The sequence below is a fragment of the Neolamprologus multifasciatus genome, chromosome 3 (genome assembly GCF_963576455.1).
Source record: "Neolamprologus multifasciatus chromosome 3, fNeoMul1.2, whole genome shotgun sequence".
Lineage (NCBI taxonomy): Eukaryota > Metazoa > Chordata > Actinopteri > Cichliformes > Cichlidae > Neolamprologus > Neolamprologus multifasciatus.
In genome coordinates, this window is record NC_140441.1 from 16243188 (window position 1) to 16266533 (window position 23346).

A 23346-nucleotide genomic window follows, 5' to 3' on the forward strand; every position below is an offset into this window, starting at 1 on the left:
AGTTTGTCTGACTGAGGATGACGAAATGTGATGACTCAGCTGAAGACTAGAGACACACCGCTTCAGCCCTGTTCATTATAAATTAATACTGGGTGACAAAATGAGCCACCAAATACAGGATTTCATTTATCTATCTATCTATCTATTTTCCCACCCCCTTAAGCACCAACAGCATAATTTTTAATGACGAGAGTTCACCTTTAAATCATAAAATGATATATGTTATGGCTGCCGCCGTGACATTTTAGTCATGTAGGCTTACTTTATAGCATACACTTGTCAAAGCGGAAAAAAGCACAGGTGTTACTAATGAAATTAATAACCCATTCAGCTGCCTCGGGGAGCAATGTCACTGAGCCAGCAGGCACAATAGCAGGGTCCTGGAACTAGAAATGGAATGTGCCATTATTAGTGTTATTAATTATACCTGTGTTGACATGTCAAACAGCCTGAAGCCTTAGTTTGGTGATGAAAGTAGTTGCCAACACCCCTACCGGCAAGCCAGCCACCAAACACATGCAACTAAAGATCATTAATTTAATATTAATTAAGTAAAGTTATGTGATTTGGCCAACATCCCCCCAAAAAGTTGTAGTTTAAGCAGCTGACTCACACTCACAGAGCTCAATCAACATTAGGAATTTTCCGACACTCACCTCGTACTCCTGTGAAAACTTGAGGTTATCGTTGGCTTTCAGGCGCTCCAGATGATCCGCTAATTCCATGACAGGGATTGGAGGGTGGCTGGCCATACCTGCCAATCACATCGGACCCAAGGTCAGTCCCCAAGTCTTTTGAGAGGGCATCACCCAAGCACAAGCAAACGGTGAATCATTAGATAAGCGGCATGTGGTTACAACAGGGAAAATGGAAGAGCGGATCGTTGTTAGGCTAGTTTGTTCACTCAAAGCAGTGACCATGCTGGTAAAGAGAATATGGGCACAGAAGCCAATGAGGAGTCACCGAGCACACTTTGCCCCCACTGGGACCTCTCCCTACTGAGAGAGAAGAACGTTATTCACGCTGCAGTGGACAGTTAGCATGACATTAAAGCACAGACACGAACGAACATCCCAAAACAAACAGAACGAAACAAAACGAAAAGACATTCAATGTTAGGCCAGATGTTGACGTCTGCTTTGAGTGATGACATGGGTTCAAGGCTGTCATTTCAAACTCCGCCTCCTGTGATGATATAGCGTTAACATAAGATGGATTAGATGGGGATGGAGATACAAGGCAGAAAAAAAAAGAAAAGAAAGGAGTTAAAGCTGAAAAAAAATATTCCAAAAACAAGTCGTGTCAAATGTGTAATCGAGACCAACTAACTTGACAAATGGAGGTTACTGGGGTGACTGGGCGCACCTGAACCTGTGGAGGAAACGGCGGTGGAATTAAATATATTGCAGACGTCAGAGCAATGTGATGACTATTGTCTTTACGAAGAGAAGGTAGAAATTGAAATGTGACAAGAGGGAGCTGCATGATTATGTGTTTTCTAAATGGGACATTCATTAGTAACATACAAATCACCATGCTAGAAGCTTTGCTATGCCACCATGCTTATTTCATGGAAATAAGAAAGCATACGGGGAACTGAAAATCCCAGAATCGCAAATCACTGCGACCGCTTTATTTGCCACTGTTTTTACACTTGACCGCCTGCATTGTAATGCATCAGCTGATTCTCGATCCTCCCTCAAACTCTGCTTTTGTGTCTCACAGGTGGCCTTTGTTGTTGGTGACACGACACTGGCTTATGACGACAGCTAGACCAAGCATTCATTCCCAGCTTGTCCAATAATGTCCTTTTTAAAACAAGCCTTTGGAAGCGGCACATTTTTCGACTTGCAGGGTTTGTCGTGGGGTTTCACACATTTATCCAAACTATAATCTCTTTCTCTTTATGGTATCTAAAACTAAGAAGCATAAAGCAAGTAAAAAGCAAAACCGAAATCAAGCAACAGAGAGTCCAAAATGAGATACAAACCGCTATCTCCTGGCAGGCTAACTTATGTCAGTACCATACTCTGCAAATGTGAGCATCGTCATTGCTTAAGATCCAGTGTTGCTGCAACCAGTGCATCAAGAAATCAATGCAAAATAACAGCAGATAACTAACTTTATTAAAGCTGATACTTTTGCCCTGCTGATATATATCGGCTGATATTACCTATTTGCAGATACACCGATATCGCCATTTATAACAGCTGATGAATGAAAGTTAAAAAACTGTAGAAGAGATTGGAGAAGCACCTACTGAAAAGGGACTTTTTCCTTCCCTTGTTGCCAAGTGCTAGCTCACAGTCTGCCATCTGATTATTGGGCTTTTCTCTCTATTACTGTGGGGCCTTTACCTTACAATATAACACACCTTCAGGGGAATGTTATTGTGAATATGAAGATATGAAGTGAAACGCTACAAACAACCCGCTAATCTGAGCAGTTTAGACGAGCATAAAGGAGTAGCTTTTTGTGACAGTACAACAAGATTATTTTTAAGCTGCAGTGTCACACTATCTTAGCAAGAACTCATCAATACACAGACGAAACGTTAGGGGATCTGCTTATATTTTATGTGTCTGAAAGAAAAAGAATATCGGCAGATTTTTGCCTCACCAAGTGTCTTAAAAGTCCTGTCTCTTTTGCTCTAGTGTTTGATGCTCTGGGGTGAGAGCGTATTGAACGTGCTACTTGGAGTCTTGGCAGTATAATAGCAATGCAATAGTCTATGTGTAGGTGTCAGTATATTTAAGAGCTTAGATAAAGGGAAAAAGATGAAAGAAAATTCAATAAGACTCCTTTTTGTTTACGGTGTCAACATCTGGACTATGGTAAAAGATCTCCACCTTAAGATTTTATGCGCCATTGTGACACACCAGCTGGGTGTTAGTCTGTCTCTGCAGAGGTGATATCTCATTTTGTTTCCTGGCACAAGTGGGCATTAGCTAATGGAAGCTGCAGCGTTTTCCCACCCACTCTCGCGTCTCTCTGAAAGACGGCAAAGGCTGTTTCTATTGCAACCCACTACTCAAAATCCATTTCCACCACTGGGGGACAATGAAGGTACCTTTTCCAACACACTGTCGCTCAAACATCAAGCGTCCTTAAGATGAAAATGTCCATTGACGGGGTAAAGAGCTGAGAGAGAGTAGGGGAGAGAGGTGGTCTAATGTAGAAGCTGCTTCAGGACTTGAGAGAAAGTGGGCAGGTGGTAGGAAAGAGAAATGTTTGGCCCTTTTTGAGCCAAGATACCAGCTCTCAAAAAGGCTGTTTGGATGGAAAAGTGATGGCTTGAGAGGTGAGCGAAATAGTGGAAGGATAGTTGAGATCACTCTGAGCCAAAAGGAAAAATACCCCTCTGCTGGGATGAAACACTCTGTAATGGCCCCTAAAATCATTGAAGAGCATTCATAAATATGCATAATCTTTAGCAAAAATGAGCCTGCGGGGATAATTCATCCTCCTTTCATACTAGCCGACCTGAAAAATATGGCTTTGATATTACAACATTATTGGCAGTCTCTGAACACCTGTCCCAAAGCAGCGAGTGCCAGAGGAACTCAAACGGCAGTCAAGTGTGCCACTCTTGGTCAGCATGGAGGCAAAGATGCATGCCACCTTTCCAGGCGATAAATGGACTGTGACTCCCGTCTTTTCCCGAGGCGAGAAACGGCCGCACGACTGAGCCACGGCGCAACCGCTCACCTCAGCACTAAAGGTCGGCGCGAGTAAACATCACTGTTTACAGCTTGTCACCGCTTTCGTATCCCTATGGCCTGCATACCGAATGAAACACACGGACGTTCTGTATTTTGCTCAACTTCCGCGATGTTCCTTGTTCTAACAGGACTACACCGCTACAGAGTGACAGGTCAGGATAACCTGGATAACCCAGGTGCAGAGGAAGATGACAGATGTCATGAAACTGTCAAGCTCGCATTTCTGCCTCTCCATTTCCTCCCTGAGAAATGTCTCCAGGGAGGCCCGTGTCAGTACTGACCCTCTGTGTCTTCTCAAGCACCTGTCCATTATCTACCTGCAAACTGCTCACACAGTCTGTGCCAATCTCACTGCAAAGATGATGTGTTTTTTTTTTTACAGTGAGGTCATATTAGGCTAGCTGAATTAATTAAAGCAAGCACTCAGTAGCACTGACATCCTCAGTCTTAAATTCACACCACACCAAGACGACAACGTGTGGCATCGTTCGGGATACTTACCGGGTGTTTGGAAGTTGAGACGTCGCAGCTCAACTGGATCAGTGGGATGATGAAGCGGCATTTCCTTGCTGTTGGGGAGACTACCTTTTCTAGCTTCAGACTCAGCTCGTTTTCTGTGGAGCAAATTGTCAATTTTAATTAATTCCGGGAGATTATTTGACTAATTTGTACTCAAAACTCTTAATTGTTATTGTGTAACCTCAAAGCTTGCCTCGCGGTCTCATGAATAATGAAGGCACATATGTAATTAAGGAAGTGACAGGGCTACATTCTTGTAGTACACAGGGCTATAAGAGGTAGGCAAAATAACATCACGTTATAGTATAAAGCCATAAATACGCCCTTAGACAGTAAATACTACCTTTAGCAAAGCCTTTTGTTCACTTTTCACTACTAATGTCAAGCGAAGGTTTGGATACAACTTTTTAGTCATTTGGAAGCTGTAGCTGGGGTTGGTATTAAGAGTGCATTACATTATATATTGATAGTGTTTTGTTGTTTCAGAGAAAACTTGCTCCACTCCCTTTTTTAGTTTTGTTAGATTTTCGAATCAAGTGCCACTTTCACAGATGTAAATGTAGTTCATTCTTTAAAAAAGAAGCAAGTTAGGGGGTCATGTTGCACCACGAATACAATTAGCAGTTGGAAAGGTCAAGCTGTTTGTGCTTTGATCTCCTCCTATCAAACACAGCAGGTGTAAGCAACATGCTTCCCAGGTCATTTCAACTCCAAATGAGAGACAGCAGTTTCTATAGGTTTAGGTATCATATGCACAGCAAGGACGAGGGGGGGGAAAAAGGGTTTTGAAAGGAATTAGGTCTTTATCTATTTCTTTCTCACTCTTACCTGTCCGGCTTGCTGCTCCATTGGTGAGCAAGAAAAGAAATATCAACAAAACATTAGGTGGTAAGACCGTTGACTTTGTATACTGGAGAATGCCATAAACTTTTCCTTAGAATAAGTAAATGGCTGGCTTGCATGAGAGACAAACGATACCAATCATATCTCAGTTTTTGCTTCGCTTGCGAGATTAGTGATGCTTCACTTCAGAGATTATGCTCAATTATGCAGCCTTGGGGCTCTTTGTTTCAAATGCTACAGTTTCCCAGGTGCATCCAAGATTTGTACATTGTATCTCTGCTATTTCAAGCAGTTTCAGCTGATTGCTTCTTGTTCGAGCATAAAAGTCATCTCTTGACTCTTAATTGCTGTGTCTGCCTTCTCCTGCCTACCACTGTTGCATTTATTAAAGTCACGACGTCGGCACGTTCAAGTGGGATCAGGATCTCGGATGAATGTGCGCAAGTCAAGCACATAAGAGCGTTCAAATTTGTTTTATTTAAAACAAAACGATCGCGCTCTATTGATTTGGCAGTCCGACCATCCTGTCGTCCCCCCCTGCGAGATCGCTAATAACGATAACATCAGCGGGGGTGGATGTGCTCTCGTTAAGGCTGAGATATCCACTCTCTGTAATGTATACAGCACACTGTGGCCCAAGCACACGGAAACAGAGTAGTAGTACTGCTGCAAGTCAGAGAGAGCAATAAATGAGCATCTCTGCAAACGCAGTAACGTTAAGCACCAATTTAAAAATCAAACAAAGACAAATGAACACTGCCCTTCTGTTCTATGTGTTAAATGCCCACATGAAACTACAGTGAGGCAGATTAATGTAATATGACTCTAACAATAATGATAATACTGATTTAAAGCACTGATGAGGATACCTCACTTGCGATCGCACCGCAACCCTAGTTGGCCCTGACTTCTGTTTCTCTCTGCTCGTCATACCCACGCCCTTTCCTATAGCTCAGCAGAACATGCTTGTTTCCATTTGTTTTGCACAGGAGGCGACTTTTGTCACATAAAAATTGATCTTGACAAGAGAAATATATGCTGGTTATGCACTAAATGTTCCCTAATGTGGCAGTGACACTGGCTGGGTAATCGATGTGTAAATCTGCCTGCCACGAATGGAAAAACCAAAGCCAGCTGCATATGCAGTCCATGCTCACTTTCAAGTCACCTTTGTATTATCTCAAATTTTATATGAACGAATGCCAAGGACAATAAAATGCAAGAGCCAGAATAAAGCTGTACCTCTAAACCTCTACATTACACTGATAGTATTGATGGATTTTTTTTCGGTCTTCGGTATTGGTACTGTTATGTGATTTGGGCTTGTGCTGACTCTTCAGTTACTAATCTTACCCTTCCAAAATTAAACCTTGAGGACTACTGTTAAATTCTGCTTAGGCCTGGACATTTGATTGAATGAACACTGCAGAAAATCTGCCTTATGTAAAAGGTGAGAAGGGACAAGTGTGCAGATGTGTAAGTGTGCACCTTCAATATGTGCCTGTCCTGGCAAAACAGGAGGGCAGCATAAGGTCAAAGTCTGGATCAAGAGCTCAGTCCCCCCTCCCGTGGAATAGGTAGTGGGATAAAGGAAGAGGCTGGGAAGCTATCCCAGGCCCCAGGGCCTTTCAAAGGCTGCACACACACATGCGGTGACATGCAGCAGATAGTCAAAGCTCTCCCCTCCTACGCTTGACTGATGAGCAGTGACAGCACGAGGTCTGACTACCACTAGGGGGTTTTAGGCAAAAAAAGAAAAGAGGCTGTTTTGATTCAGTGTGAAAATGCACTACAGCAAGTGTTTTTTTTTACAGTGTTACATGGGTTTAAGAGTGTGTGTTTGTGCGCGCAGGGGGCGGAGGGACGTGTCTGATTAACTTTCAGTCAACGCACGTGTCTGTTTGAAGGATCGTGGGCGACTGCACTTCATGCCTTGACAGCTTGGGTAGCCGCATTCTTGAATTCACTTACAAGAGATTAAAAGTGTGTGTGTGTGTGTGTGTGCGCGCGCAACTGGCTTTGACAGTCACGGCTTGTCTGAAGATCAATGCACCTTATGGTTTTAGCTACATTCTTACATTTAGCATCTGCACTCAAATGTGCTAACTGCACATTCATGTGTGGGGTTTTTATACATTTAAATACTTATTGGTAACACTTGAATGCTCGGTGACTATAGATGACATGAATTTAAAGTGCACGTATGCGGTCTAAGTAGCAAGGTGCGTGTACATTAGTGCATTGTTTTATACTGTCTCCTTTGCAGTCAATGTGCACTAGCACAGAAATAGAGTTCAATGACTTCCCACCTACACTGAAGGGGAAAATATACATGGCTCTTTATTGGCTTTGTATTATACATTTTTAAAGTATGCAGCTGGTATTTCCAGTGGAATGTGGAGTTTAAAGCTACAGCTAACTGCCTTAGCTAATCACAGACATTTGCTAAGAAACACATCCCTAACATTAGCTGTTTAACAGCTAACTAGATACAGAGATATGGCGCCAGAAGTTAGGCCAACCCCTTTGGGGTTGGTATCAGAGTCTGACGTGTTTGCGTGTTAGTGTGTCTTTTCGCGCTAAGCTAGCTGTATATTCTGAATTGGATTCTCATGCTTGTGCTCCCCTGTGTGTTAATTAGCTTTTTAAATCCTCACCTCTTGTAAAGGAGGATGGCAATGACGATGCATATGATGAAGACAACAGCTAGCACAGGCCCCACCACCCAGATGAGGCCCTCCTCCTCATCGATGATTGGCTGGGGATCGATGTCGGCTGAAATGACCGAGTCCGAGTAGGGGCTGGTAGCATACATAATCTGAGCCAGGGAAAAACAAATTAAAGGTAAATGTTCTGAAATACGCGGCATTTTTTAAAAAAATGAAAAGTTTGTCCAGTTTTCTGTTTATCATTTCGACATCAAAAGTGTTGGCGGATACAACAAACCCAAACGCTTTCCAGGGTGTCAAATGTGCTAATGGCAGTCTGATACCCTGTTATATCCAGATTTAACAGTTTGTTTTGTTTCCGCTTCTTTTTACTCTAACTCTCGTTGGTTTAAAAAAAAAGTGTTAGGGGGTGTTAAAAATAACATTTATCCACGGAGTGGTCTCTAACACGCTCCATATGTGGGTAAGGACCTTCTGACTTTTCTCTGATGCTAAATGACACCTCATGCGTGTCTTTTAGATGCCAGCAGCTTTGACAAAGCGTCAGTATTTGACGCCCTGGGAATGAGAGCGGGCTAGTACATCTAGACCTATTTTTGGGTGCCTGAGGTATTTAAAGCAGCACTGCAAATCTTCAGTTAATATACGGCCACTGCAGAGCATATCTTGGCGAAGACAGGCATGACCAACAATACATATTAAAAGCCAATTCAAAGTTTTTCTGTGTAGTTTCTTCTAAGCCGGACTTTGACCAATCAGAATTATCTTTAGTATCTCTCCTATACTGGAGCCTTGATTGAACTATTCCACAGTCCAAGTGGAGATTAAAAAAAAAAGGTCCAGTGGGAAGAAAATATATGCTTCAGTGGGCAAATTAGAGATTTCCCTCCGTCCGTCATTATCGTTTTTGCTCTACCTGAACTCAGGGTTAGTGGAGAGAGTGTGAGGCAGCACTATAGACCCTGCAGCTCATCAACTCCATCATCTTGCCTGCAGCTGCCTAATCATGCAGCTTTCTGGTCTTCGGTACAGACAGACAAATGCACACACACACACTAGCTGCAGCAGCGAAGATAAGGCGGACCGCACACTGGATGCAATTAAAGAGGAGCGCTGTTATCGAGGTGTTCTCGCGATCAGCTAAGGTCTTAAGGGGCTTCTCTCCCTAAAGCAGCAAGGGTCAGCTTCTTCTGGCTGCAGCTTTAAGTTTTAAAGTCCAACGCCTCAAAAGGACTCAGAGTAACACATCTGACCAGAAGCCAGCTCCAACCCTCAGCCAGGACGCGGCACGTTTAACCTCCTCTGCTTACTAACACGGACAGCTGCTTTTTATTTTTTTATTTTAAGAATAAAGAATGTGAAATCATCAGCAAGGGAGCTTCCTAACGGGAAGAAAACTTATACTCGAGTATCATGGGGTAGACTTACATTCTCGGACATCTCCAGAACAGCAAGCACAAAGAAGATGTATTCCTGGCCATTCTGAAGTTGCTTGTTCTCAAAGTCCCCATAGATCTTTCCATCTCCCAGGGTGAACTGTTTGGGCAGGTCTTTGAAGTAAGCGGCGATATAGGCTTTGGGTTCTGCCTGCCTCTGGAAACGAAGGCCCCTGCTCGTTCGGTTTATCTCCTTCAGCAGCTACAGTGAGGAGTGAGAAGCAGACAGTTGATAACACACAGGCACACGTTCCAGTACACACATGAAAACAAATCCACACAAACCAAATATCTCTATCTAGATTTTTTTCTTCTTCTTCTTTTGAAAACGCTGATTGCAAAAAAAAGGGCAGAACATTACAAGAAAAGATCAATGACTTATTTCGTGTTTTTTTGGACTACAAAAGATTGTCAGATTAAAAGATTGTGTGGATTTCCAGCATATAAAACAGCTGAGGATTATCCAACAGCTTCAAACAGTAAAAAAGACACCAAATTAATTCAAAACTTACACAGCTCAATTATTCTTCTCTTGCTGATAGCATCAGAAAGATTTTTTGATGAAATATGTAGACAAATAGAAGAGTTTTCTGTGTTTGACGACTACTGTTATGCGTTTTTAATTCTTTGCCTTCAGTTCGAATGAAAGATGTGTAGAGCTGAATTATATATATTGAGATTAAATTAGCAACATGTTCAAATTCACGTTTAATTTGTGCTTTATTTGTTTGCCGTTTTTCCCTCCTCTGTTGCCTCCTTGGGCGATTAGTTTTAGCGCTTGCGACTCTAATAGGCTGAAGGACTCTGCCCTTCGTACGAGCCATCAGATTTTAAATTTCTGGTACAAAGCGCGGATGATAATTATGCTAATCGAGCCTGGCTACTTGTTTCGTCGTCTGAATGCATATCCACGGCCTGTGCGTGTGTGCGTGCGCGGCTGTCATTCACTTTAGAGAGGGTGCGCTCATTGTGTGTGCTCTGTTTTGGCTGCGGGGCTGTTGGTGCTGCCCGATAATGTCTTCAATCATCTCTCCTGTCAACACAGCTAAATCTAGCTGCCCTTGGGAAAAGTTGTGAAAAGGTGAGTGCCAATATTGACAAACAAATAAATTCTGACAGAGGGGTGACTTTTGGCCAATCGGTCAAGGCTGCAGACACATCGGCACGAGCTGGAAAGCCGATACCAGATGAGACACCGCGTGTTTTTCTTTCAGCCTTCCAGACACGTGCGACATCTCAAGATTTAAAAATTGAGGTATAATTATCAAGATTCGATTTGCGAGTGCTATTCTTTGCCAGCCTGCTTTCGGCCGGCGATGTTCCACCTCGAATTTAAACATTTGCTTACACATACATCAATGCATAGCCCAGACCCCCTCTCATCCCCCTCGAATTATCCCGACTGGCTAAATATAAAAGTTGTCAAGTGTTTTGTGGATATGCAGGTAGCCTAGCTTTGCCTGGAATGAGAAGAGACATGAAGGCCTGATGCAGCTCTTCAGGTAATTACCACAGACATAAAGAGGAGGAGGAGGAGGTGGGGATAGGGGTTTGAGTTTGCAGTGCACTTGATGGCTACTTTATGTTCTCATTTCCATATGAACAGTGCTCTCTGCAGCTATTTGCGTCAATCAGCAGGACTCATCTGCTGTTCTCCCAGCCCCTTATTTTTTTTCCTAGTTTGAAGGAAAAGACGTGTGCGGGCTGCATGTGCGCAAAGTTTATAGGGCTCGTTATGAAGCTGAGTATAATAAGGAGATAAAAAGAAAAAAAAATTATAGCCATTACAACCAATTATGACAATTAAAACCAAATCATCCTACCTCCTCCAAATTCATCTCGTCAGGACTATCCCAGGGTTTGAAAAACTTGCCGGTGCGCTGCTTCTTCAGAGGTACCACCACAATATAATAACCCCTGGAAAATATAAAGTGTTATATAAATACAAATTGTTCTGGACTGGGTGGAGTCAGTGGAATAAACAACACGGCAAGAAGAGCCACGGCAACGGCTCCTTCAGTGTCTGTCCGTATTAGAAAGCGTCTGCTGATGACTGCACGATTTTAGTGCAAAGAGACTAAAATCATGCTTTTAGCAAGTTACATGATCTCTTATCATCTGATCAGGGATTTCTTTTCTGCATTAATTCAAGCATGTTCATTGAAGTCAGGCAATATGGTTATACCTCGGTTAGGCCCCCTGTGGGCTAATTAGGAGAGCTCAGCAAAGCGAGATGGGTTTTTCATCTCTTCATCGGGGTGGCAACAGAGATAACGACCTCCTGCCAGATTTGGGCTTCCTGGTTTGGGTGCTGCTCTAGCTACCATTAGCCAGGACAGCAGTGTGGCCAGCTAATGGGAAACTAATTAGCTTAAGCTCTGGCGTGGGAGATAGTGGTTCAAATGTAACCACCGATTTAAAAAGGAATAAAGAAAACCCCAAGATGGGTTTGGAGCTTCAGTCTGCAATCGGATGTGATCCTTGGCCTTCTGACAACCCTGGGCTTTGTTGAAAGGCTGTAAGAGACTTTATAGGGCTTAGAGGAGTGTGCTTAAATGAGCCGGGGTGCTCCACTGTGTAATGACTCAGGTGAAGTGGATATTACGCTGAAATGCAGGGATGAATATAAATGACTGTTTTGGAAGAATTACCCCTGACAAGGTCAGCTATCAAGTTAACTTGTTTATTTCCATTCACAGAGCAACAGTAGGAAATACAAATCAGTAATGTGGATGTGGGAAACGACTTAAATATCCAACAAGACACATTTTGATACACTACCCAGGTCAGGAAATTCAGAGTTGACTCAGGAACGCTGCTCCAAGCTAATCTGTTGACTTATGTTGTTATTATGTGTTTGACTGCCTAGCTGCAATGAATGTATTGTATCTCACTGATGGAGCTCAATTCGGGACTGAAAACAATACTTCTGATCTATGCAGCACTAATGAATCAAAAATAAAAGGAAAACACATGCACACATTTTTTTTTTCTGCTTACCTTACTCTCTCAGAAGTCTCCACTGCAGGTAGCTCCACAGTCACCATACCGTCTGAGTTGGTCTTGTCGACCAAATAGGGTTTGGTGCGGAGGACGTCCGGGGCCGTCATGGTGGACACGCGGTGCTGAAGACCTCCTGCGCTGTTGCCGCGATTGGTCAAGAGGAAAGAGTACTGAGTTTCAGGCTGAAGACCCGTGATTAGCTTCTGGGTTAACTTCCCATCGACCTCCACACTCTGCCCGTTATCGTAGAGGATCTGTAAAAGATTGATTCACTTGAGGTTTCATGTAGAATACCACATGATTTCTAATGTAGTGTATATACATTGCAAGTATTTACAAGGCTTTTTGTTGCGTGTATATGAAAGTACCATACTAAGCTAGGCAATGCTCACAGTGAAAGGTTGAGCAGGGTTGTAGGTGTCTGGAATTTCCCATGTCAGCAGCACCGACGACTTCATGGCAGCTTTCACGTGAAAATTTTTTGCAAACACTGCTAAAAGAAAGGGGGAGCACGTGATTTAGACACAAAACATCCTCTCGCTCTCTTTTTTAAAAAAAACAAATCTACCGACAGAGGTCCCACATCGTTGCTTACCTGATGCCTTCTTTAAAACCAGGCTGAAAGCAGCAGTACTACTCTGAACTCAACACTATCCTCTTACCTTCTTACCCACCAGCTCTTAAAATTAATGACTGACCTTTGCTTAACTGACAAGACAAAGAGACGTACATACTTACTCCACGTGCATTTCTTAAATGACTGTTAGATTAAAGAGACTAATGATAGGGCAGTGTGTCAGAACCAAAGTCTTCGGGTTGACTCCGTACTTTGACAACTTCTGCCTTTTGAGGTTTTTAGGGAAGTGATTGGAAAGGGCAGAGCAGGGAAAGGTCGGCTTGTTATTGTTTTTTTTTTTTTTTAAAGGGAAAGGCCTAAAAAAAATTCAGGGACTGGTCCTACCTTGATCCACAGGCTGTGTCCTGAATTGGACACTTGGGCTATAGGGACCAGCGCCCTTGCTGGTGAAGGCACACATTTTAATATCATAAGTAGTATCGGCCCTAAGGCCATCCAGGATGACTGTCGACTCCGGGGCAGTTATGAAGAGTTCTGAGGGACTGCGCGGGCTGTTGATGTCCTTGTACTGCAGAGCGTACTTCACTATTTGCCCGTTTCGTTCTGCCAGCAGCACAGATTGCCAGCTAACCTGAATGGTGGAGGTGGTGGCGCCCTCCGCTTTAATGTTCTGAGGGTAGCCGCTCGGAACGTCCTCGTTTGTGGTCACTTCTTTGACCGTTTCTTCACCAAAGCCCACCTTGTTGCGCGCCGATAGGCGAAAAGTGTAAGAGGCTCCCTTGTGGATCTCTTTGGTTGTGTAGTGGTTCTCTCTCTCTGCGAACTCAATAACAGTCAGCGGATCCACATCTTTACGGCCAAAGCGGAGACGATAGCCTTGCAGGGGCCCGTGAGTTATTGCTGGGGGATTCCACTGGAGGAGAGCTGTGCCCATGTTGGTTGTACTGACCTTAAGCCAAGGTTTTTCAGGAACTAATAGCAGCAATGGAGAAAGGGACAAGTTAGAAATACTTGTAGCACACAGGCATTCAGTGTTAGTCAATCTACATGTCTGTCTTTAGTGTGGTGTGACGCCGTACAAGAGGCGTTTCCTGGTTTTTTGTTTTGTCTGTTTACGTTACTACAATAAAAGTGCCTTCAGCTTTGCCATGTCATACCAGTGGGTAAGACTTATTGTTTCTTAATGAGACAGTAATTAGCTGTATTCGTGCTCACTGACAAGTGTAAATAATGCTTAGGATATTACATAATAGTTTGACTGTTATTAGATGCAATACTATAGCATTGCAAAGTGGAGATGTGTCAGCAGTGATGGTTCTGTTACCTGCACCAGTGGTGGTGATCAGCTTGGGCTTGCTGCGTGCACCGTCGCCCTTTGTCGTGAAGGCTGCGACAGTAACAGAGTACGTGGTCTCAGCCTGCAGTTCTGTGATGATCATTTCCTGTGAAGACACAAGACTTGAGTTGCAGGATGCTCATGTGTTATTATGCAGATGCAAGCAAACAGAAGTGGGATGTGATATTAAAATAACCTTCACGAACACATTCCTTCAGCGTATGTGAGGCAGCACGCTAAACAGCTGGCCAAAGATGCAGATCGAGAATCCCAGCTGTAGCCAAGCAACAACACAATCAGGAACAACCTTTCTTTCCAATATTTCCAGTGTTTATTATCTTGACTTCACTGTCAGATAAACAGCTCTTTGCAAATCGTCTCTCCCTCCTCGCTGACAGGAAGAGACCCTACTGAACGCAGCAGCAGTTGGCTGGGGGTGTGACCGGGCTGTTCGCCCAGCGCGATTTACCCCTTTGGTGATGGTGGCAACTTTTCCGTCTGTAGAAGGTGAATTGTGCTTGATCAGCAGCTTCTTTTAAGCTGCTGATCGAGTCAAGTTTTTATCAGACGTTTAACCATTTCCAAACATACTACACGTGACTATTTATCCATTTGCACATGAGTAAACCACAATAATTCAAAGTGCCAACACAGTTCGAAATCTTCAAGTTAAAAAGTCACCAAAAATAAACCAAAACGTCACCCCCAACCAGATGGCTGCACCTCCCTGAGCCTGGTTCTGCCAGAGGTTTCTTCCTGTTAAAAGGGAGTTTTTCTTTCCCACTGTTGCCAAGTGCTTTCTTTAAGGGGTTGTTTGATTGTTGGGCTTTTCTCTGTATTTTCTCTGTATTATTATTTGACCTGGTTTTGACATGCTGCATCACATATACTTCAACTCTAGGCATGTGTGACTTGACAGGGATCACAGTGAAAAGCTTTACTTAATAAATAACTGCAAAAGTTCAAATTTTATTTCATGTTATATTTTGTTCATCGGCACTTGCAGTTTGGTAAGCTTCAGATGAGCTTCCTTTCTGCAGTTATTAAAGATCAAATAACACTCAACCTATTAGTTAACATATGTACGGTCATGCAGAGGTTGACAGCAGGAGAAAACATTTGTATTTCGTGAAGTTGAGCTACTCACATGATCAGTTGTATCATCATATTCCCACTGATTTTGAGATCAGAACATGGAGAGAAAAAGAGACAACAAATAAGGCATAGACACTAATCACTGGAAATAAAATGCACACACACACACAGTGTTTGTCTACAGCCACTAAATAAATTAAATACAAATTTTTCATAGAGTATTCACAGCAAAAGCAGAAATGATCATCCATATACAGATAAACAAGCTTGTGTGTCCAACTGAATTCTCATTAGTGGCAAAACAAGTTACAACTAAGCTGAATAAATAATCAGGCTTACATAATAATAGTTTGTAATTGTCAGTGAGAAAAACATTACTATGTGTCTCAGATGCGGTGGCTGGCTGAGGGTGGGGGTGTTGTACCTGGGCATCATCAATCAAGATGTCCTTGATGGCTGGCTGTCCTGTGGGCTCCCCATTAACCATCCTGACATAGTGCACCTGGTACCCTCGGATCTGACCGTGCTGCTTGGTGGGCATCGGTGAACGCCAGATCACTTTAATTGATGAGGAGTTGACAGCCTCCACCTCAACTTTACGAGGTGGCCCGCTAGGAACTGGAGGAACACCATGGGATAGAAGAAAAAAGGTGAAAATTATAGAGAACCCCTTCACCCCCTTTTTTTTCTCTCTCTTTTTTTTTGAATCTCGCCCAAAGCCGTAGCGCAAAATGCTGCAGTGACCAAAAAAATAAAAAATAAAAATCACAAAAGTGCAGCAAACTGCAACAAGCACTGCATGACATCAATATTTCAACAATGGTAAGGAGGGGAGGTAAAAACCAACCGCAAAAACAGGTCTGACAACTGACCTAATGTCGAAACATTAAAAATGGGTAGAGTGGATTTTAAAAACATGGAATAAAAATGCCTTTTTGCCAAAATAGAAAAGTGGAGCCAAAGGAGGCTTCAAGAGTTTCGACTGCTTGAAGCACGGCAAGAATTTTGGCTATGGAGCAAGGGAAAAAAAAATGGGTTAAAAATGACTGTATCACATGACGAGAGACAAAAAAAATCTTTTTAAAAAATGGCCTTCAAAAAAAAAAAAAAAAAAAAAAAAATCTTCCACCTTTTGTTTTGCCCACTGTCCTCAATTTGTCAAGTTCTCAAAAAAAAAAAGAAGAAAAAAGTGAAAAATATGATGACATTCGGTAAAAGTTTCAAAAATGACAGTTGGGACTGGAAGTTTGGAGGCCTTCTGCTGAAAATGCCATACCATGTGTTGAAATTGAGCAGCGTACGGGGTGGGGGATATAAAAAAGCCAAAAAATTGTGCTTTTTGCAAAGTGAGTTTCTTTTCTTTTAAAAAAGCATTGTCCAAAAATAGGGTTAAAAGTACTGAGTGTCGACAGTCATATTAGAAGCAGGCAGAGAGGGTAGAAGAGAAGAGGGGGGTTTGTAGATATAGGCAAGGCTGTTAGTATTTGACAGGGTAGGTTAAGAAGGGTAGACTGGAATTGCAGCTGGAGCTTTGTTTTAGCGAACACATACCATCCTCCTCTGTGCGGATGACCTGCGGCAGGCTCTCCGGTCCTGCTCCAACATCTGTATGAGCAGTGACAGTCACACGGTACTCTGTCCATTTTTCCAAGTTTTCCAAAAGGTACTGGGTGCTTTCCGGAGGGATGTTGACGATTTGACGAGTAGTCGCGTCCTCCCCTTCGGTCGCAGCGTACTGGATGCCGTATTGCGTTATGATCCCGTTTTGTAATTCGACAGGTGGTGGCCGCCAACTTACCAGGATGTTGGTGGAGCTGGGGCTATAGCACTTGACTTCCTGAGGTGGGCCCGAGGGTTCTGGTTGTCGGGTTGGATTTGGAGCAGGTTTTTTGTTTTTTGGGGTTTGGTTTTGGTGGGTTTTGGTGAGGCCATTCATTGGGTTGGATTTATTTTTTTTTGGATTTTGTGTTTTGAAAGGAGTTTCAGTTTTTTGTTTTGTTCAGGGTGATGATGGTAGAATTGACCAAACCAAGGGAAAAAAAAGAAGAGGGAAATAAAATGATAAAAAAAAATGAGGCAAAAGCACAAGGACACGTGGTTAAATCAAAAACATTTTAAATCAGTGAAACGTGGAATACACAAATAAAGGCAAAATGAAAGGTAACGACAAACACAAAAGTGTACCAACTCGTGATGAATGGATGGTGGTGACTGGGAAAATTAAATGGACTGATTTACCATATGTAACCTACCTTTGTCATGAACAACAAAAAATTATAAAAACAAAGAAGACAAAAATCACATATTCTAATATTCTTAAATCCCGTAAATATGAAAGGAAAAAAAAAGCTACACCTACTTCAGATGACATTTAAGTTAAACCATTTTAAAACAGACTAAGAAAAATTTGGCAAGCAGTTACCATCAATCCAAAAACATAAAGGTTGATGCTGTAACTATTTTTAAAAATAGAAAAAAAATATATTGTGTTTGTCACCAACCTTTCCGAAGCCTGTTGGTTTGTGGTAAAAGCCTGATTGTACAACAGAGAACTTCCCAAGGAGACATGACTGATTTATTAGATTCTGATAACATTGGCATGCACTGTTCTTTCCAAGTTAACTACATCATTTACTACATCATCTGAGCCAAGTTAGGACTTGTGATCTTTTATACCTACCTGATCCCTGCCCTTGTCTTTCAAAGCCCTCAGATTTAGGTCAGATACGCAGAAGTTTCCTCTTCTTTTTAAAAACATTCATTTATTTTTCTAGAAGAAATTCTCTGCATTTCCAATTTTTGTTTTTACCCCCTCCCCCAATTTTAACCAGCTGCATAAATCTGAGGTCTTTCAGGTGAACATGTCCCTAACTACAAAGGCAGTACTCGCTTTGAGCTTTCTATGATATTGAAACTCATGAACGCTCTTCGTTCAAATCTGAATTGAGTATTAAGGTGAGAGTTTTTGAAGAAAATGGAAAAAAAAGTTGCTTTGGTTCTCTCCGTTGTAGCCACATAGAAAGCTCAGACAGACTCCAAAACATTTCTATTCTCTTATTTTTTGGCTGACATGCAATTTCAGGAGACAAGGCTTCCTAAAGGCCAGCTATGCCCTTTCATTTAGGAGAAAAAAAGGAGACACAGATGTGGGCATTCACATAAATAATTCAAGGCTTTATCGTTCATTTACGTCTGTTTTTGCACAACAAAGGTGAAGAGCCCGCAGTTTTTTTAATAACCTTGTCTCCTGACTTTACAGGAAAGCCCCGGGTACACTGCCCATGCAACCTTTTCAAAGGGGGAGGGGGATACAGCATGGTCAGGTAGATTTTGTTACACTGATTTTCCATTTTAAGTGTTTACAGCTTTGCTATTTTCAAATGCATCAAACATTTAAAGGGGGAAAAATCTTATTTGGTTTATCTGTGCTCAGAAGGACCTTTCTGACATTTTTGTCACATCTTCCGATTTTTTTTAATTTTTTTTTTTGCGGCCCACATAAAACTTTGAATGCATTTGAAAATGTGTTCCTTCCCAGATAGTTTCAACTCTGTCAGATAAGGAAGAAGACCTACGTGTCTGTGGAGTTTCTGCAGAGATTTCATTGGTGTAAGCTCCAACTCCGTGTTTACTTCGGGCAGCCAGCCGAAAAGTGTAAGTAGTGAAGGGCTTCAAGTCCTTCAGTAGGTACGTTGTTGTCGGCTCAAAGCTGACTCGTTTCTGGGAGGAAAAGGTGGCATTGTCACTTTGTGTATAAGATTCGTTAAACTACAGCAGAACAGAAGGAAAATCAAACGATAGGTTTTTACTAAAACAGCTTTAATTTGAGTTATTGTCTCACTAAAGTCACAGATTTTACCAATAACAGTTACATCCATAGTTAAACCTCTGAAATAAACAATATCTTAGAAGTAGAGATGGCACGATACAACTTTTTTATGTCCGATACCGATACCGATATCATAAATTTGGATATCTACCGATACCGATATGAATCCGATATAGTGTGTTTTTTAATCAATAAAACAGTTTTTTTAATATATTGCTGCATTTTGTATAAGTTTAAACTCAAGTTTAAATAAACAACAACACTAAAGCTATTCTGTTATACCTGTATGCAAAAAATACACTGCACCCAAAATATTTCATAGTTCAGCAACACTGATCAATCTAACTTAAACCTACTCCATCCTCCCTATTCTGGTATTTTAAAGAGTACTTAGCAGAAATATTAAGCAACCTAACTAATAGTGTTGCAAACTCCCAGCAAAAAAAAAAATAGGGAACCACCCTCTTCCTCATGATGCTTAATCAATGTAATCAACTTTAATTTGATGCAGGGGAAAAATGCACAGAAATAAATTATTTTTCAAGAATAATTAAATAGATTCAACATCTTTCTTCAACAGAACTGCAGACTGCACAAATGGTACCTTCCCAAAGGAAAAAGTAGTATAGCTTACTAGGGTATATTAGACTTAACAGTTACTATATACAGTAATGGACTTCTATATATTTTACATAAGATTAAAACTTTGGGTGTAAGAGTCAGATAATTATTTATTAAAAGCTAGACATTTTAAATAAGAATAAGAAAGAAAAGTATGTCTTTGTGCCCCCTTTTCCCTGTTAATGCCCTATCGGCCCCCCTGGCTAAACTTTGCTAGATCCGCCCCTGCACAGTTACCAGCGTCAGCTATGTAGAAAAAGATCCTGGTGTAGAAATTAATATTAAATACATTCTAACAACAACTTATCAAGCTTAAACGTGCTGCTGTTGTTTATCCGCTGGTTTCCTCTTTCTGGTGAGAAGTGGGCGATAAACAAACAACAGAGACGGACTCACGACAGAAAAGCCGATCAGCTGATCATTAAGCAGTTTCACGATTGAAGTAGCAGCAGGAGAGAGAGAGAAGAGGCAGTCGCTCCATATATCGGTTGTTGAGCTTAACGTGGGAATGCTTTACAAACATTCAGAGATGAACTTACACACTTGCTTTACTTCTCTCTGGGAAAACTTCCTCGGAGATGAAATGCTGGTTTGGTAGCGAGGCTACAAATACACACAGCCGCTCTATCACGTGATGCACACTGCTCCGATGTGCTACGGTTATGAGCCGAGTTACGCCGTGTCGCAAGTTTTGTGAGGTGCTTTTTTGATATTTAATGGTTCGGATTACATTTTTTATTTCTCTCCGATATCCAATTCAGTAATTTACGTCAGTATCGGACCGATACCGATAGGTAATATCGGATCGGTCCATCTCTACTTAGAAGTAATGCTTCATGATTTACCTCAAGTTTAACAGTGGAACAACTGCATATTCGTGCATTTACTTGGTAAGGATAGATCAACTATGCAGACTAATAACATGATAAGTAGGCAAATAATATTATTATTAAACACAATAATCCCAAAAATGGTTAGAACCTTATTAATGTGTTAAGGAGCATTATGGACTCTTAAGAGTTGACAAAATACCTTAATATTAGAAAGTAATTACCTCCTCTTTGTCATCTCTCTTTCTGTATAAAAGCTCGTATCCTGTCACTTGATTTTCTTGTCCGCTTTGCGTCTGAGCGTTCCACGACAGCAAAATGCTTGTTTCTGATTTGGCTTCTCCTTTGAAGTCGGTTGGTTGGGACGGAACTGAAATTAGAGTGAAGAGATGAATTCATTACTCGTCATGTCGTGCACTATCCACTCTCATCCGAGTCACGCGTGCACACACATGCCACTTGGCGGTTGAGTTATTGCGATAGTCTTCACAGGACTTGAGACATAAACAACGAGGCATTTGAATCGCTCCTTCTCAATTAAGATTACTGGCTAAAAATGTTTTTCACACTCAAAATTTTCATTGCGGGGTTAAGAGTAACGATACTTTTTAGCAGCCTTTTTCCGGTTTTGTATTTTCATTCATTGTCACTTTGGCGTTTTTTTCTTAATGATTTAAAAACAAACCCACCTCCGGTCTTTGCAATGATTTGAAGATCTGGAGAAAGAGGCCCATCACCCACTGAAGTGTAGGCTAAAATTTTGATATAGTAGGTCTTATTTGGGATGAGGCCCTGAATGGTGGCAATATTAGACCCCCGGACGATCTGCTTCTCCCAGTGGTTGGGGTGCTGGCTGGGATCCATGGTGTAGTAGACTCGGTAGCCCGTGATCTGTCCGTTGGCCTCCTCTGGCTCATCCCACTGGATGAACGCTGTGGTGGCGCTCATCATGTGACCTCGGACCTGCCTCGGTGCGGTGCTGGGTGCCTGCTCAGCAGTTTTGGCCTCAATGCTCTCGCTGGGTGGCCCTCGGCCGATGTTGTTTACCGCCACCACCCGAAACTCATAGTCGGAGTAGGGGCTGAGGCCCCCGACGCTGTACCTAGTGGTGGCTACGCCATCAATCTCTTTGTACAACTCATCCGAGTACTTGGACTTGTGCTGGATGATGTAGTAGGAAATTGGTTCAGGGTTGCCAGAGTCCCAAGCCAATGTTATGCTTGTGGCTGTGCGCTCTTCCACTACAGGAATACCAGGAGCCTTGGGCAGCGCTGTGATGATAATTATGGAATAAATATTAATAAAAATGCAAAACACACAAAAGTCACATATTGGTAGAGGAATTTATTTTATATGCCGTAGAGACTTTATTTTAATTTGTTGATAGTTGACTTTTATTGATAACTTTCATTTACCAGACCGCTGCACACGAAAGTGATGAGCCACAGTGTATGTGGAGTCATAAGAGACTGTGTTGTGCGTATTCGATTAGGTGGGTGGATAGTCTTAATATTACTTTAGTTTTCCTAGTTTACAGTCGTGTAAAAAAAAAAAAGAAGAAGAAAAAAGCGACATATCATCTAATGAGTGAGATTTAAGGCTTGTACACTCCACGTTCGGCATTTCGGAGCGATGTTGTCGTTAATCTTGGCTTTCCCAGTGTTTATCACTTTAATAATTAAACAGGCAAATTTATTACTTTAATTCCCCACACCGTGGCACATGGCAAAAAGATATCAGGGCAATAGATTGTCTTTATACACCATCTGAAGTATGCTTTTGGGGGAGCTCCTGCCAGAGGGTTATATTGTGACTAATATCTCTGTGTTATGTCTTGGAAAAACAAAGCTGAATGTCTGTGTGCGTGGCTCTGTCCCCGGTGTGCTCGTAAACATGGCGGCACCAATCGGGGGTATCTTTCTGACACACTGCAGTGTAGATATGATTACGCACAGATAAGTACCATGTCTACACCAAAGTATACTCACTATGTTTCACCCTCTAACATGCCCCCTCCTTTCTTACAAATTGCTCGCAGAAATGGTGCGCTTTTGGCTCTGTAGCTCTCCAGCTGAGAGATAAGCACTTCACTATATTCTCAGCCTGGCATCTAATGCACCGAGGCTGGTGCCAGGGCTTGTCTAAAGCTTTAAGGAATCCTCTACAGATGACTTATCGTGGCAGTGTGAGGTAAATAAGTTCCTTTAAAGCACTGCCAGTAGTTGCTGTTCAGATAGATTACTAACAAATATTAGCTGCAAACTGGAGACATACTGTATTATGAAGTAAATACACACTCTAAGAAAAGCTCTTGAACTGAACTATTAATACCTTTGCCTCTAGCATTGGCATTTCTATGAAAATTACAGTCTTTAATTACAGTATTAGAAGAAGAATTAAAGGCACATGTACCTTTCACTGTTATCTGTGCCGCAGCCTCTATGACCCCGAGGGTTGACATGGCTACACATGTGTAATTGGCTGATTGCCGTACGTCCGTAAGCTCCAAGACGTTACGTCCAATGGGCATATCGTCTTCCGGCGTAAGATCCTCAGCTCCCATCATCCACTTGACATATGGCATGGGGGAGCCCACAGCTACACATGTGATATTGACACTGCCGCCTGGCATGATCTCATTGTCTGTAGGTGGAATGGAGAATCGCGGTGGCACCCGTCGCACTAAAAAAAGACAAAAAATAGCATGAAAACCAGGCAGAATCTGGGGAAACCTTTACAGAAAAACGCCATTCACCCCAAAAAGAAGAAAAAACTCTTTAATGAGAATATTAACAGACTCTTAAATGTTTAATAGTGTCAAATTCTCTAAGATTTCTCCATTTATGAATGTTCTCATGCGATCCGA

General features: G+C 42.1%; 1 protein-coding gene across 31 annotated transcripts in view; it reads right to left on the reverse strand.

Moving 5' to 3' along the window:
- LOC146521797 (receptor-type tyrosine-protein phosphatase delta-like) overlaps positions 1-23346 on the reverse strand; it is a 422277-nt gene that overhangs the window by 20837 nt on the left and 378094 nt on the right. For 10 of the 31 annotated variants that reach the window (XM_085143970.1, XM_085143979.1, XM_085144047.1 and 7 more), the window contains 18 exons: positions 22893-23162; positions 21170-21751; positions 20705-20850; positions 18776-18920; positions 16752-17057; positions 15625-15818; positions 15253-15279; positions 14094-14211; positions 13154-13741; positions 12585-12685; positions 12190-12446; positions 11013-11106; positions 9182-9391; positions 7742-7902; positions 5070-5081; positions 4224-4336; positions 1330-1371; positions 657-754 (listed from right to left, as the gene is read on the reverse strand). In XM_085143970.1, the coding sequence (XP_085000096.1) occupies positions 657-754; positions 1330-1371; positions 4224-4336; positions 5070-5081; positions 7742-7902; positions 9182-9391; positions 11013-11106; positions 12190-12446; positions 12585-12685; positions 13154-13741; positions 14094-14211; positions 15253-15279; positions 15625-15818; positions 16752-17057; positions 18776-18920; positions 20705-20850; positions 21170-21751; positions 22893-23162 (3464 nt within the window). The remainder of the gene's footprint in view (positions 1-656; positions 755-1329; positions 1372-4223; positions 4337-5069; positions 5082-7741; positions 7903-9181; positions 9392-11012; positions 11107-12189; positions 12447-12584; positions 12686-13153; positions 13742-14093; positions 14212-15252; positions 15280-15624; positions 15819-16751; positions 17058-18775; positions 18921-20704; positions 20851-21169; positions 21752-22892; positions 23163-23346) is intronic. The other 21 variants (XM_085144116.1, XM_085144108.1, XM_085144099.1 and 18 more) reach the window with 14 other exon arrangements.